The sequence below is a fragment of the Oncorhynchus mykiss genome, chromosome 16, assembly GCF_013265735.2.
Source record: "Oncorhynchus mykiss isolate Arlee chromosome 16, USDA_OmykA_1.1, whole genome shotgun sequence".
Classification (NCBI taxonomy): Eukaryota; Metazoa; Chordata; class Actinopteri; order Salmoniformes; family Salmonidae; genus Oncorhynchus; species Oncorhynchus mykiss.
In genome coordinates, this window is record NC_048580.1 from 59,393,993 (window position 1) to 59,411,310 (window position 17,318).

The 17,318-nt window shown below is 43.3% G+C and overlaps 1 protein-coding gene across 3 annotated transcripts in view; it reads left to right on the forward strand.

The window, feature by feature from the left end:
* Nucleotides 1–15,913, forward strand: part of ift122 (intraflagellar transport 122 homolog (Chlamydomonas)) — a 31,755-nt gene extending 15,842 nt beyond the window's left edge. Inside the window, 10 exon segments of one of the 3 annotated variants that reach the window (NM_001374819.1) lie at nt 1,450–1,552; nt 5,493–5,633; nt 5,780–5,901; nt 6,902–7,002; nt 9,932–10,097; nt 10,215–10,326; nt 10,405–10,533; nt 12,773–12,849; nt 14,690–14,854; nt 15,410–15,913. In NM_001374819.1, the coding sequence (NP_001361748.1) occupies nt 1,450–1,552; nt 5,493–5,633; nt 5,780–5,901; nt 6,902–7,002; nt 9,932–10,097; nt 10,215–10,326; nt 10,405–10,533; nt 12,773–12,849; nt 14,690–14,854; nt 15,410–15,496 (1,203 nt within the window). In that variant the 3' untranslated portion in view covers nt 15,497–15,913. 3 annotated transcript variants of the gene reach the window in all.
* The last annotated feature ends 1,405 nt before the right edge of the window (nt 15,914–17,318 follow it).

Below are 17,318 nucleotides of genomic sequence, written 5' to 3' on the forward strand. Positions count from 1 at the left end.
AATAATGTTCTGAGAACATTCCAATAAGATTTTTAATAACACAGCTATCTTTGGGTTAACTGTTTTGAACTCCAAGAACAGATAGGACACATGGAAATGAATTTGGTTAGGCATTAGTCATGTAAACACATTACATTTGTATTTTTATTTTGCCACGGTATCCGTGTGATTTGATCCTGTGATCTTCTGTTCTCTGTCCATGGAATTAGTCCACTGCGCCACTAGCATGGAGCTACTGTAGCATGCCAATGTTTTTTAACTCATACAAAGCTGTTGATTTTTGTCTATTCAAAATAGTCCCCATTTCAATTGAAACAAGCACTCATTAAGTTTAGGTGTGGCCAATTAGTGGGTGGGGCCAACACACCTGAACACACTTAACAAGATAGAGGATAGAGTTTTGGTAACGCTGAAAATTGAATGTATATAAATAGCATTCTTAGAACGTTCTTTGAACGTTAATAATGTTTACTTGTGTTTTTTATGGGTCGTTTTCTTAATGTTCTGAGAAAATGACATTAAATAGAACCATGAGGAAACCTGCAGAAAACGTTATGCTGAAGTACTGAAATTCAGACAGAAGAACGTTGTTCTTGGAGCAATTTGAGAGCATTACTTTAAATAGAACAATGAGGAAACCTGTAGGAGACATTACGCTGAAGTACTGAAATTCCCACCTAAGAAACATAAGGTTGTCAGAACGTTATGTGCTAGCTGGTTATCCTGCACCATTACCAGAATGTTGTGGGAAGGTTGTATGTAAAATAACCATAGGACAACCACACTCTAACCAAGCTCTAAGAAACATATGGTTCTCAGAATGTTATGTGTTAGCTGGGGAGACATGGAGAAAATACTAAATGTTCTAAGTGTTTAAGCGAGTTATGAGTGGAACTGAGAGCAAACGTGTGATTTCCACTGTGAAACAGAGAGAATGCCAAAAGACTACAACATTAAATCCCATTCATATTGTATGAATCATGCACAGCGTCTGAGGAGCTTTCTCACCCGTTCGTTCATTTGATTCTGAGAGAGAGAAAGGACGAGAAAAAGAGAAGGTGGAAGGCTTAATGAAAGTCTTGCTATTGGACAATTAGGTTAATCAATCAAGATGACAGGCAGGTATGCCTCTGTAGGCTACTGTCATACAATTCTACTACAGCATGTCACTCAAACAACCATAGCTGCACACTAATTGACCATGACATGAAATCAGTCTAATATGCTAACCTTAACATATGACAGTAGTAATGAGCTCTGTTAATGTTTTGGCTAGATGTGTCTGTTTTAAAGCCTGTGTTAATAATCACTGACAATTTCTAGGCAAATTATCCTGGGCATATTGCCTCAAAGACAGACGATACAGTAAACCTAATAAACATTCTAAGTGATATAATCTGGTTATATGTAAGGCATCTGATTGAGCCTTTCTTCCCCTCTCTCCCCCAGGCCTTCGCTCTGGTGGAGAAACATGCCCAGTTTAAAGATGACGTCTATGTGCCCTACGCTCAGTGGCTGGCTGAGAACGACCGCTTTGAGGAGGCACAGAAAGGTGAGGATGGAGAAAGAGAAGAGAGAGAATGCTCATCCCAATATGTTATAGGAGCTCGATGTTTGATGTTCCCACATTTTGTGGTAACTTTGCCAAGAACATGTCGGCTGAAACATCTTATCACTAGTTTCTATAAAAATCCCATTTTGTGCACCTAACATTGAGCATATCTCAGATCATTCTGGAATCAGAACTATATCAATGTATCATAGAAAACCACAGAGGGCTGTAAGGGCATTGTCAGTTCGTATAACATAGGGTACATATGGAATCCATATCAAGCTTGGCCCGTGTTGTTATATCCAAGCGTTCTTCACTCCTCCCTCTGCAGTGCTGCTCTCTCTATTCACTGTAAAACATCATCCTCAGTTAGAGACAGAGCAAGTCCTGACTGCTTACAGTGTTACATGCCATGTATATTTCCAATCAGCACTATAACAAGCAGCTCTTAATGATGATTACCCATGTGAGCAGAAGAACTGTCATCACCACATGGCTGTACACTGAGTGTACATAATATTAAGAACACCTGCTCTTTCCATGACAGACTGACCAGGTGAATTCAGGTGAAAACTATGATCCCTTATTGATGTCACCTGTTACATTCACTTCAGTCAGTGTAGATGAAGACAATTGAGACATGGATTGTGTCCAGAGGGTGAATGGGCAAGACAAAAATACCAAAAAGGGTATGGTAGAAGGTGCTAGGTGCACCAGTTTCAGCGTGTCAAGAACTGCAACGCTGCTGGGTTTTTGCTCAACAGTTTCCTGTGTGTTTCAAGAATGGTCCACCACCCAAAGGACATCCAGCCAACTTGACACACCTGTGGTAAGCATTGGAGTCAACATGGGCCAGCATCCCTGTGGAACGCTTTCGACACCTTGTAGAGTCCATGTCCCAACGAGGCTTTCCTGAGGGCGAAAGGTGGTGCAACTCAATATTAGGAAGGAGTTCCTAATCTTTTGTACACTCAGTGTATAATTATGATCCCTGCATGCCTATTAATGTACAGTACCAGGGATTTTTCAGGGGGGTTGGGGGGAGCTAGACATTCAGGGAGAATAGAAATTCCAAAAACAATGAATTTTGCAATATAATTTATTATTATGTTTGAGCAAAATAACACAGCATTAGCCACGGCAAAATGCATAGAATTGCAGGAAATTAGCTTTAAAACTGACCAAATTTCTCTCATCTCCATGTAGACATTTGAGAACAATTTCTCTCAAAATCAGCAGCACCGACGAGCCAATCGCACCCCCTGCCACACGCCTAAGCTCCTTTTTGATCCATAAAAAACCCTGAGTGCTGTATCCAATCCATCCTGCATAATATAGTATAGAGTTGAACAGGCCTGTCTGTGTTTCAGCCTGGCAGTAATCTGGCGTCGTGCTGACTGTATTGTGTTTTAGTGGGGGAGTAATGCTGTATTGTGCCACCACCACAGTGATTGTAATTGACTTTAGGCCCCTGTAGCGTTGTACCCTGGTGGTTCCTCACCTGGCAGGGCTGACTGGTCACTGACTGTAACTCCTCACCAACGTAACATTGTTGTAACTGAGAGGGTGTGTGTGTGTGTGTGTGTGTGTGTGTGTGTGTGTCTAGCTGTATGTATGTGTGTGTATAGGACACATGGGCAATTCAATTAAAGGGATACTTTGGGATTTTGGCACTGAGGCCCTTGTATCTACTTCCCCAGAATCAGATGAACTTGTGGATACCAAATTATGTCTCTTGTGTCCAGTTTGAAGGAAGTTAGAGGTGGGTTTCGCGAGCCAATGCTAGTACGCGTTAACATAATGACTGGAAGTCTATAGGTATCTGCTAGCACATAAAAATGGTATCCACAAGTTCATCTGACTCTGGGGAAGTAGATAAAGGGCCTCTGCCAAAATCCCGAAGTATGCCTTTAAAATGTATTCCAAACAAAAAACATTGATTTCAAAGTTTAACAAACCATATAACTCCATTCACAAAGACTACTTTTAACAATTCACACCAAACATTTTATAATAATGCAAAATTTGGTAACATAATTTCTGTCAAATCTGCCTCAGTTTTTTTTATGTGACCTCGTTTTCCCCAAAAAAGATCTGCTCCGAATTAATATTAAAAGATGTCTGCAGAAAGAATGTGGTGTCAGCGATGACATGACACCTAAAAATATATTTTGGTTATTGCAATTGAAGTGGATTTACACCTGATAACAGAATTATGGTTACAAAATGTCATAATTTGACCCTGATCTGTACTACACAGGAATGCATAATTATGGATATGAATGTCGTTACCTTCATGGTGATGTATCCTAAATAGGTACACAAAGGTAGAAATATGCAATATCCTCCTTTGCATATTTGGGTATTATCCTACACACTGGCTATTATTTTAATCAGGGCCACCACCAAACAAGACCACATTTTGTTGGGTTGGACCGCACCAAATCTGAGCCATCCATAGACGTCTACAGTATGTTTAACACGTTTGGACATCAAAGTACAGCACTATAGAGTACAATACCACACAGAACAGTAGAGTACAGCATAGTCAAGTAGAGTATAGTTCAGTAAAGTAGCGTATAGTTCAGTACAGTACATTATAGTGTATTCAAGTGTGCTCTACTATGTACTGTACTGAACTCGACTGTACTTTTCTTTACTGTACCCTACTGTGCCTTACTGTAATGTGTTGTTCAAAACTGTGAAACAGTTTGGTCCGGTCATCAGATATCTGGACGTTGAAATCAAGGTTGGTCCGGATTGGACCGGAAAACTGACCGGTGGACTGACCAAATTTCAACTACTTTTCAGCATCCGTTGATGTCCGACACCGACCGGTGTCGGCCGGTGCTCAGTGGCTCAGGATGCTGGTCACAGTAAATAGAAAGAGAGGGGACTCGTGGGTAGGTTTACGTGCGTATTCCAGATAATAGCTCATATTCCGGTTTAGGTCTAATTTAGGATCAGTTTACATGCACCTTTGAAATCCCGCTCATGAGTTTCCATCCCTGCATGCATAAATAAACATAATATTCATAATTGTCTGTCATTACTTGATGCTCTAGAATATTAAATAAAGCCATGCTCACCAGAATGTCATAAATCGATAGAATGAATATAGCATCCACGATCCAGTTGACATCGGTACATTTTTCTCATTCATTTCTGCTTCTCTCGCATGCCAAAGACACTTAGGGAATGGGGAGATTTTCCGTGCAAGATTTCCAAATGACATCAGTTTGTTGATCGATATTAAGGAAATGAAAAGCTGTGAAAACGATCCAACATGTTTTTGAGTTTGTCTTCGATGCATATTTTATGTGGTTGAAAGTGAAATGCTGTCAGCTTTTATGTCACTGAAAAAAGTTGCAGGGTTAGTCTACACAGCACAGTCCCTAATTGCACATTTGCATTTTCTCAAGATGAAAGAAATAAATCATATTTCTCCACTCCTGTTCCCGATAAAAAATTACATTTTACAGCAAGAAACACTTAATTCTGCATGAGTTAATATCATAAAAGCCTACGTGTGGCATGCTCCTATGAACGTCACATATTGGTGCTCATGGGTCCTTTTGCATGGAAACGACCACATGTTTATTGGAGTTGTGCTTTCTAAGTGGCATGCTGTTTGAAATTTGGGAGTGGGTTTGTTTTAGAAGATGTCTGTTTGTGGTTACTAGTGAAAAATGAGGAAAACATTGTCTCGAATACGTTAAGTACAAATTGTCCCTGGTGTGTAAGTGTGTGTCTGTGATATTGTTCAACTCTTGCAGCCTTAGAATGAAAGGGGTATAATGGGAAAGGGCTCAGCTCCTATAAGGCTGAAACTCTATTGTCCATGCAATAGAAGCAGTGTTAAGCTCCGCTCTGGCTCGCAATGTTCCCCCTTCCTCGCTGCAATTAAGTCTCTTCCCTCCCTTCTCTCCTCCCACCGCAGCTTTCCACAAGGCGGGCCGACAGAGCGAGGCTGTGAAGGTGTTGGAACAGCTTACCCACAATGCCGTGGTGGAGAGCAGGTTCAATGACGCAGCATATTATTACTGGATGCTCTCTATGCAGTGTCTGGACATCGCTAGGGGTACGTAGGTCTACTGACACCAATATACCTCTTACTACTATCACCACTGAATTCCTACTGTAACTGGTTCATTTTGATTTTGGTGTGTGGGTGCGTGTGTGTGTGTGTGTGTGGGGGGGTGCGGGGTGCATGTGTGTGTGTCACAGAAAACGAGGAGAGGAAGGAGGAGATGCTGAAGAAGTTCAAGCGTTTCCAGCACCTGGCTGAGCTCTACCATGTTTACCACTCAATACAGCGTTACACAGTAAGATGCTCACCACAGCTGAAGGTAGGGACAGAGTAGAGCCAAGTAAGTATAGTTAAGACTAAGTTGAGGTTGAGTTCAGAAAAGTAAAGAAGTTAAGAATAGGCGGGGTTGAGAGAGTTGAGAAAGGTAGACCGCAAAAAATCCCTTCAGTCCCTTAGTTGAAATAGGAAATGCTTCTGGAATCCTTTGGTTGATAATTAATCAGGATAACCCCTCCCACCAGCAGCGCCACCCCCCTCGCCAGTGCTTGGTTCTAAACAAGCTATGCCTGGTTATAAGCACTCTGTCTCTTTAGGCTGGTTTGCTGTGGCTGCAGTACTTCTGGCCTTTGTCTGTGTTCTCTCTCACTCTCTCTCTCTCTCTCTCTCACACACACACACACACACACACACACACACACACACACACACACACACACACACACACACACACAGAGTACTAGCCACACCCCTGAAGTGAGGAATCCCTGTGATTGAGTCCAGAGCAGGAACCTTCTATACCTCACTTTAACTCTCCCAGGCACCTGGCTGTGCTGAGCCATCAAACACCATGGGAGCTAGCTGGCGCTGTACGCTAATGAACACTCCCTGCCTCTGAACCTAGCCCCTGTGAGAGCAGTGTTCTGTGCTGTGAAGGGAGTCTGTGGCACAGCTCAGGCTATTCATCATCTTCAGACTAGTGTTTAAGGCAGGAGAGAGAAGAAGAGAGATGGAGAAGAAGAGGGGGAGGGACAGACACAGGATCATTGTGCCTCTGAGACTCTTACAAAGATGCCCAAAGCTGTGTGTATTTGATTGATGTTGGTATGCTCTCTCTCTCTCTCTCTCTGCCTCCCCCTGGTACTCTACCTGCCTCTAATTTTCTGTCTCTTTCTCTGCATCCCCTCTCCCTTTCTGCTACATCTACCTGCCTCTATTTCCCTCTCTCCCTCTCTCCCTCTCTCTCTCCCATCCTTCTCTGCCTCCCTTCTTCCCCCTTCTTGCTACCTTTCCCTCCTCTCTCTCTTTTCTCCTTTCTCCAGGATGAACCCTTTAGCTCCCATATGCCTGAGACGCTCTTTAACATCTCCAGGTACCTCCTACACAACCTCACCAAGGACGTGCCACTGGGCATCTCCAAAGTGTATCCTTCCAATGTTAAAATTAATCCTACAGGTCGGAACCAGTATGCTCAAATCTATGTGTCCAATGTCACCTTAAATGTTCATAGAGTTCACAGGCTGATTACCTGGTGAGGTATAGAGAACATTAAGGAAAAAGAGAGAGAGGAAGTTGGTTCCACGGAACAAACAGGGTAGAGGAAACAGACCAGCACGACCACGTGAAGGGAGATGGGCAGGAAGAGAAGACGCTAGAAAGAGGCACATTTTCATTTACCAAAACAAACCCACTGATTACCCCCCCCCCCCCCCACACACACACACACACACACACACACACACACACACACACACACACACATATACATAGAGAAAAAGGGGTAGGAGCATGGGAAAGGAAATACCAGGCTTCCAGAAAGAAATTAGGGCTCTGCAGCTGGAATCCTCTCTGGCCACACGGTGCCGCTCGGAAAAGTTTGAACCAGGATTTATGGTCTTAGCAGGCTCTGGTCTGAATAATGTGGCACAACGTCACGGAAAGCATCACATTCATCACAGAACCGTAGATGAGTTTTTAGCAATCCTGATACTGGGACTGGAGGAGCAGAGAGGAGAGCTGTTGGAGCTAGTGGAGGAATCCCAGTTACAGGGCTTCTGCAGCTGCAAGTCATTGACCTGGTGTTGCCTTTCTCCAAGGGCTCCTCAGTGCACAACAATCTCAATCCTTACAAATACAAACAGGCAGCAATTTCCTGTGCTCAAACACACACATGCAAGGATGATTACACAAACACTTACACACAAGTATACATTCCTCTAATCACAGCACTTTTAAAGGAAAAGCCAAGGTAGTTATTTTAGAGAGGATCAGTGTACCCATCACAGAGCCAAACAGAGAGAATAGGACTTGTGGTTGCTGGCAGTGGCTATGTTTAACATACATACACAGCTCTGATGAGTGTGTAGTGCCAATTGTGTGCCCAGTCCCCGATCTTGAGTTCTTGTTCTAGAGTCGGAAGACATTTCCATTAGGCAATAAGTTCATTTTGGCCTGTCCTACCCTAATACACTATACAGTTGAAGTTGGAAGTTTACATACACCTTAGCCAAATACATTTAAACTCAGTTTTTCACAATTCCTGACATTTAATCCTAGTACAAATTCCCTGTCTTAGGTCAGTTAGGATCACCACTTTATTTTAAGAATGTGAATGTCAGAATAATAGTAGAGAGAATGATTGTTTTATTTAAGCTTTTATTTCTTTCATCACATTCCCAGTGGGTCAGAAGTTTACATACACTCAATTAGTATTTGGTAGCATTGCCTTTAAATTGTTTAACTTGGGTCAAACATTTCGGGTAGCCTTCCACAAGCTTCCTTGGGTACATTTTGGCCCATTCCTCCTGACAGAGCTGGTGTAACTGAGTCAGGTTTGTAGGCCTCCTTGCTCACACATGCTTTTTCAGTTCTGCCCACACATTTTCTATAGGAATGAGGTCAGGGCTTTGTGGTGGCCACTCCAAAACCTTGACTTTGTTGTCCTTAAGCCATTTTGCCACAACTTTGGAAGTATGCTTGGGGTCATTGTCCATTTGGAAGACCCATTTGTGACCAAGCTTTAACTTCCTGACTGATGTCTTGAGATGTTGCTTCAATATATCCACATACATTTTCCTCATGATGCCATCTATTTTGTGAAGTGCACCAATCCCTCCTGCAGCAAAGCACCCCCACAACATGATGCTGCCAACCGTGCTTCACGGTTGGGATGGTGTTCTTCGGCTTGCAAGCATCCCCCTTTTTCTTCCAAACATAACGATGGTCATTATGGCCAAACAGTTCTATTTTTGTTTCATCAGACCAGAGGACATTTCACCAAAAAGTACGAACTTTGTCCCCATGTGCAGTTGCAAACCGTAGTCTGGCTTTTTTATGGCGGTTTTGGAGCAGTGGCTTCTTCCTTGCTGAGCGGCCTTTCAAGTTATGTCGATATAGGACTCGTTTTACTGTGGATTTTGATACTTTTGTACCTGTTTCCTCCGCATCTTCACAGGGTCCTTTGCTGTTGTTCTGGGATTGATTTGCACTTTTCGCACCAAAGTACGTTCATCTCTCAGAGACAGAACGCGTCTCCTTCCTGAGCGGTATGACGGCTGAGTGGGCCCATGGTGTTTATAGTTGCGTACTATTGTTTGTACAGATGACCGTGGTACCTTCAGGTGTTTGGAAATTGCTCCCAAGGATGAACCAGACTTGTGGAGGTCTATAATTTGGCTGATTTCTCTATATTTTCCCATGATGCCAGAAGGCACAGTGCCAACTGTAAAGTTTGGTGGAGGAGGAATATTGGTCTGGGGCTGTTTTTCATGATTTGGGATAGGCCTTTTAGTTCCAGTGAAGGGAATCGTTAACGCTACAGCATAGAATGACATTCTAGATGATTCTGAGCTTCCAACTTTGTTGAAATAGCTTGGGGAAGGCCCTGTTCTGTTTCAGCATGACAATGCACAAAGCAAGGTCCATACAGAAAAGGTTTGTCAAGATCGGTGGGGAAGAACTTGACTGACCTGCACAGAACCCTGACCTCAACTCCATCAAACACCTTTGGGATGAATTTGAAATCTGACTGCGAGCCCTAATCACCCAACATCATTGCCCAACGTCACTAATGCTCTTGTGGATGAATGGAAGCAAGTCCCCGCAGCAATGTTCCATCGTCTAGTGGAAAGCCTTCCCAGAAGAGTGGAGGCTGTTATAGCAACAAAGAGGGGACCAACTCCATATTAATTACCATCCTTTTGAAATGAGCTGTTCGACGAGCAGGTGTCCACATACCTTTGATCATGTAGTGTAGTTAGGATTCAATTTGAAGAGAGTAAACTGACCCCAGATCTGTTGCTAAGGGCAATGTCTACTTGTAGCACCTTGTTGCCCTTGACAATGGGTCTCAGTAACACTCTTTATGCGTTGGCCAAGCAGAGCAGAACCCTGGGAGCGTTTAAACTAGCCAGACATGCCTATGAGAAGCTCCAGGAACTCCACGTTCCCTCTCGCTTCCAGGAGTCAATGGATCTGGGCAGCCTTACCGTCCGCTCCAAACCATACCACGACAATGAGGTGTGAGTTTGCATGCATACATGCGTGTCTGTGTATATTTACTTTTTTAAAGTTCTAGTGGACCGTGTATGTTATACTTTGTGTATTTTCACAAATGTGTATATGTGTGTAACCCAGGACCTGATCCCCATGTGTTACCGCTGCTCCACCAACAACCCCCTGCTGAACAGCCAGGGCAGTGTGTGTATCAACTGCAAACAGCCCTTCATCTATTCAGCATCTTCATACGGTAGGTTGACACCAGTCTCTTTGTAAGTGGATGTTTGGTTCCGAGGTGTGTTATTAATTTTGTATCTCTGTACTGTAGAGGTCCTTCCTCTGGTGCAGTTCTACCTGGACAAGGGTATCGGTGATGAGGAGGCTGTGTCTCTCATTGACCTGGAAGTCCCTTGCATTGACAGGAAGGCTGCTCGCTGGCAGGAGATGAGCAGTGGGGGTATCCTTTACCTGATGCAGTGTACACCACTAACATCTATGCATTTCTCATGACCAGTTTTACCTAATGTGAATAGTCTGTATGTTAAGGTTGTGTGCTCATACATGTTTCCATACAGACACACATTACATACAGTATGTGTCCTTACCAGAACCTTGATTCTGATTCTGCCCAGCACCTTGATTTTGATTCTGCCCAGAACCTTGATTCTGATTCTGCCCAGCACCTTAAGCTGTCAAACAGGAGTAATCTTAGATGTAATAGAGTTAGAGGGGCTCTTCTCTCTTGACAGAATGACACTAACACCTCAGAGACATCTCTGCCTGGGAGTAACCTGCATTAGCTGACACACAGTGTTGGGGAGTAGTGAACTATATGTTATTCAACTAGTAATTCAACTACATGTTGCAGTAGCTTGGTGGTAGTTGTTCTAAATTCAAATCTTGGCAGTGTTTTCAGTAGTTAATTACATACTATAGCCATGTAGTGCTGTCGCTAACTAATGGAGCTACTCACTACTTTTTTTGCGAAAATAAAATGTTGGTGAAGTAGGCAGCCATTTCCTTTCTGTTTTGGCATCAGATCGGCCTAATTCTCACTTGAAATCTAGTTTTTGTGTTTAATAGGCTAAATGACACATTATGTTAACATCTGACTGCAGAGGGATCTGTTTAGATGTAATAATTTATCACAAAGTAGTTTGGATATATCGTTTTTCAAAGTACCTTGCTCTCTTTGACATGTTTTTCCCGATGTTGGTTGAATAAAGTGACTGCATGAGTCTGGTATACAGTGCATTCGGAAAGTATTCAAACTCCTTCCCTTTTTCCACATTTTGTTACGTTACAGCCTTATTCTAAAATTGATTAAATATATATTTACTCATCAATATACACACAATACCCCATGACAAAGCGAAAACGGACATTTTTGAAATTTTAAAAATTTGATTTACGTAAGTATTCAGACCCATTGCTATGCGACTCACAATTAAACTCAGGTGCATCCTGTTTCCATTGATCATCCTTGAGATGTTTCTACAACTTGGATTCAATTTATTCAATTCAATTGATAGGACATGATTTGGAAAGGCACACACCTGTCTTTATTAGGCCCCACAGTTGACAATGCATGTCAGAGCAAAAACCAGGCCATGAGGTCAAAGGAATTGTCCGTAGAGCTCCGAGACAGGATTGTGTTGAGGCACAGATCTGGGGAAGGGTACCAAAACATTTCTGCAGCACCCCACCAATCAGGCTTTTATGGTAGAGTGGCCAGACAGAAGTCACTCCTCAGTAAAAGGCACATAACTGCCTATTTGGAGATGGCCAAAAGGCACCTAAAGACTCTCAGACCATGAGAAACAAGATTCTCTGGTCTGATGAAACAAAGATTGAACTCTCTGGCCTGAATGCCAAGTGTCACATCTGCAGGAAACCTAGCACCATCCCTACGGTGAAGCATGGTGGTGGCATTATCATGCTGTGGGGATGTTTTTCAGTGGCAGGGACTGGGAGATTAGTCAAGATCGAGGGAAAGATGAACGGAGTGAAGTACAAAGATCCTTGATGAAAACCTGCTCCAGAGCGCTTAGGACCTCAGACTGAGGGAAAGGTTCATATTCCAACAGGACAATGACCCTAAGCACACAGCCAAGACAACGCAGGAGTGGCTTCGGGACAAGTCTCTGAATGTCCTTGAGTGGCCCAGCCAGAGCCCGGACTTGAACCTGATCGAACATTTCTGAAGAGACCTGAAAATAGCTGTGCAGCGACGCTCCCCATCCAACCTGGCAGAGCTTGAGAGGATCTGCAGAGAAGAATGGGAGAAACTCCTCAAATACAGCTGTGTCAAGCTTGTAGCGTTCTACCCAATAAGACAGGAGGCTATAATCACTTCCAAAGTACTGAGTAAACGGTCTGAAAACGTATGTAAATGTGATATTTAATTTTTGAGTTTTTAATACATTTGCAAAAAAAAAAAGAAAGGTTTTTGCTTTGTCAATGTAGGGTATTGTGTGTGTGTGTGTGTAGATTGATGAAGGGAAAAAAACAACAATTGAATACATTTTAGATTAAGGTTGTGATGTAACAAAATGTGGAAAAGTCAAGGGGTCTGAATACTTTCCTAATGCACCGTACGTCGTGAGTGTGTGTGAGAACAGAGAACCATGAGCAGAAGTGATAGGGTGGGTATGAAAGGGAGGATGTGAGAGGAGCAGCTTCTTTAACTGTATCAGAGTCCCAGTCTCTGAAGCTGGATGATGGCACAGAAGACACAGAGGAGGACCCCTTCATGGCCAAACTCAGCTTTGAGGTGAGGATCGGGAGGATAGAGGGAGGGAGGTGAAACTAAAGGGAGGGTAGAAATGAAAGGGGTCAGTATGTGTGTATTCTAAAATGTGAACCTGTGTGTATTCTAATATGTGAACCTGTGTCTATTCTAATACAGTGGGGCAAAAAAGTATTTAGTAAGCCACCAATTGTGGAAGTTATCCCACTTAAAAAGATGAGAGAGGCCTGTAATTTTCATCATAGGTACACTTCAACTATGACAGACAAAAATCACATTGTAGGATTTTTTATGAATTTTTTTGCAAATTATGGTGGAAAATCAGTATTTGGTCAATAACAAAAGTTTATCTCAATACTTTGTTATATACCCTTTGTTGGCAATGACAGAGGTCAAACGTTTTCTGTAAGTCTTCCCAAGGTTTTCACACACTGTTGCTGGTATTTTGGCCCATTCCTCCATGCAGATCTCCTCTAGAGCAGTGATATTTTGGGGCTGTTGCTGGGGAACATGGACTTTCAACTCCCTCCAAAGATTTTCTATGGGGTTGACATCTGGAGACTGGCTAGGCCACTCCAGGACCTTGAAATGCTTCTTACGAAGCCACTCCTTTGTTGCCCGGGCGGTGTGTTTGGGATCATTGTCATGCTGAAAGACCCAGCCACGTTTCATCTTCAATGCCCTTGCTGATGGAAGGAGGTTTTCACTCAAAATCTCACGATACATGGCCCCATTCATTCTTTCCTTTACACGGATCAGTCGTCTTGGTCCCTTTGCAGAAAAACAGCCCCCAAGCATGATGGTTCCACCCCCATGCTTCACAGTAGGTATGGTGTTCTTTGGATGCAACTCGGCATTCTTTGTCCTTCAAACACGACGAGTTGAGTTTTTACCAAAAAGTTCTATTTTGGTTTCATCTGACCATATGACATTCTCCCAATCTTCTTCTGGATCATCCAAATGCTCTCTAGCAAACTTCAGACGGGCCTGGACATGTACTGGCTTAAGCAGGGGGACACGTCTGTCACTGCAGGATTTGAGTCCCTGGCGGCGTAGTGTGTTACTGATGGTAGGCTTTGTTACTTTGGTCCCAGCTCTCTGCAGGTCATTCACTAGGTCCCCCCGTGTGGGTCTGGGATTTTTGCTCACCGTTCTTGTGATCATTTTGACCCCATGGGGTGAGATCTTGCGTGGAGCCCCAGATCGAGGGAGATTATCAGTGGTCTTGTATGTCTTCCATTTCCTAATAATTGCTCCTACAGTTGATTTCTTCAAACCAAGCTGCTTACCTATTGCAGATTCAGTCTTCCCAGCCTGGTGCAGGTCTACAATTTTGTTTCTGGTGTCCTTTGACAGCTCTTTGGTCTTGGCCATAGTGGAGTTTGGAGTGTGACTGTTTGAGGTTGTGGACAGGTGTCTTTTATACTGATAACAAGTTCAAACAGGTGCCATTAATACAGGTAACGAGTGGAGGACAGAGGAGCCTCTTAAAGAAGAAGTTCCAGGTCTGTGAGAGCCAGAAATCTTGTTTGTTTGTAGGTGACCAAATACTTATTTTCCACCATAATTTGCAAATAAATTCATTAAAAATCCTACAATGTGATTTCTGGATTTTTTTTCTCATTTTGTCTGTCATAGTTGAAGTGTACATATAATGAAAATTACAGGCCTCTCTCATCTTTTTAAGTGGGAGAACTTGCACAATTGGTGGCTGACTAAATACTTTTTTGCCCCACTGTATGTGAACCTGTGTCTTTTCTAATTTGTGAACCTTTGTGTATTCTAATATGTGAACCTGTGTGTATTCTAATAGGTGAACCTGTGTGTATTCTAATAGGTGAACCTGTGTGTATCTCCTTAACAGCAGGGGGGCTCTGACTTTGTCCCGGTGGTGGTGAGTCGCTCCGTGCTGAGGTCTATGAGCAGGAGGGATGTCCTGATTAAGCGCTGGCCCAAACCCCTGCAGTGGGAGTACTACCGTTCCTTACTGCCTGATGTCAGCATCACCATGTGCCCCTCCTGCTTCCAGGTACTGAATAGATGGAATACACACACACACACACACAGCATTGCGCTTCATGCCCCCCTCACACCTATCACACACACACACTCGTCGCTATCACACACACACTCACCCCTATCACGCCCTCACTCACTCCCATCACTCACTCAATCACCCCTATCACGCACTCACTCACCCCTATCATGCACTCACTCACCCCTATCACGCACTCACTCACCCCAATCACGCACTCACTCACCCCAATCACGCACTCACTCACCCCCAGGTGCTGTACTTAAGAGGCGAAAAATGATTATAATCTTTAAAACATGACACACTACCCTCACACACACCTTGGCTCTCCATGGCACTCTGGCAGAATCTCTCTTCTAGCCTTAATCTTTCACTTATTTTAACTTTCTGCAGTGTTTCCTTTACCAGGAGTTAGATTTGGATAAAATGTTGCTATTGGCAGTGCTAGATGTTGTGTTACTGGCCTCTGCTACCTTCCTTAGAGAATCCTTGCTCTGCTCTGTGTTCTCTGACCTATGCTTCCTGTCTTCTCTGGTGTGCTTCCTCTAGATGTTCCACAGTGAAGACTATGAGCTGCTTGTGCTTCAGCACAACTGCTGTCCCTACTGCCGTCGGCCCATCGATGAACCCAACTGACCTCCCCAAACTGGTCTAGAATCAATTCATCCATCTCACAATTATTCTTCAGTTTCACTCTTGCTCTTCTGAGTAATGTTCCGCCCATATGATGGCAGGCCAAAAACCTCATGAACGTTATTTCAGGGATGGGATTATGAAGATCACTATAGTCCGCAGCAAAAGTGAATCTTCAGATGAACAACCCTATAGAATGAACAGGATGAGGTCACACAGATTTAGCAATGAATTCTTCTGTCTAGAAAAACGTATTAAAAAACACATTTTAATTAACTGGTATTTATTGCTGCTGTTATATGATGACTCTCTAGCATTCCACATTATTATTTAGGTAAATAGTCATGGTGTGATGTTTTTCTTAAAGAGTTGAATGTATTGTATTTTTATATTATTAAAGTAAAAAGTTTTTTTTTAATGAAAGGTTTCAAATTCTCCACTTGTTTTGTGCATGAGTGTGTGATTCAGGGTTAGAATGTGCATGAGTGTGTGATTCAGGGTTAGAATGTGCATGAGTGTGTGATTCAGGGTTAGAATGTGTTTGAGTGTGTTTGCATCGGTGTGTGTTGATATTCTTTTCAGCGATCCACAGGCTGTCTGACAGCTTCACAGCTCTAACACCAGGTGTCTTACTGTCCCACACCTTACCACAGGATTACTGTGTGTGAGCTTACGCGCCATGCTACCAAAATTAATATGCCTGACAAAACCTTTCCGATGAGTGTTTGCGTGTGTGTGAGAGAGGGAGAGGATATGTGTGCAACAGAAACCGTTTTCTGCTCCTTTCCTAAGTGAGGTCCATATTATTCAGTGATTAAGGATTAGGTTACCACTGCTGCAAATGAGTTGGAACACTCTGGAAATTACATTTACACTCCCTCTTCTATAAAGCCTGCTAAATTATTCTCTTGACAAAGTTGACACGTCAGGCTGTATAAGCAGACGGGTACAGTAGCCTTTAGGCGTCTAGGATAATGCAAATCTCTGACACACTATTCTCTAGTGCATTACTTTTGGCATATGTTCTTTTTCAGAAGAAGTCTGAGTTGCATTGGTCTTTGACTTAGCCTCCAGCAAACTTGTTGATGACATGCTCTCGTGAGGATGACATCGTCAGAGTATAACACTGCCTTAAGTATACGCACACTATACTCACGCTAGATGTTTTTCTCATGGATTAGTGTGTGTGACCTAAATCTGTCCATGCTGAGGTCCATGCACGTCCCTAATCCTAAGAGAGGGGCTCTTAAAAGGACCTGCGCCCGCTTCGGGGGGGCAGCGCACACCACTTCTCATTGCCTGGATCTATCTATCCCCTCCATCCATCCTTCCTGGCCTCCAGCGAGAAAGAGCTTCTCTCAACTCTGAGAACAGACCGTGCTTTCTCTTTCCTCTCTCAAAATACTAGCGAGGATAGAGAAAGACACACTCCAGTAGAGAAACATACACACTTACATAGACACACACACACCCCAACAGCTGCCGCCATAAACGGCACAGAGGGCCCAAACTTCTACGTACCCATATCTAACAAACCTTTGAATACCTTCAGTATTACCTAGCTGCACCCTGGAAGTACTCTCTCCTTACTTCATACATTATCTTTCTTGTCACAGCCTTCCCTATCAACTTACTTACGCTCTACGTCACGGTGTAGCACAAGACACTACGGACCCCCCTGAACTACATCCTGTTGAACTTGGCTGTCGCTGACCTCTGCGTGGTGGGGGGTTTCACCGTGACCCTCGCCACGGCCCTACAGGGCTACTTCTTCCTGGGCGTTACCAGATGCACATTGAAGGATTATTCGCCACTATGGGATGTA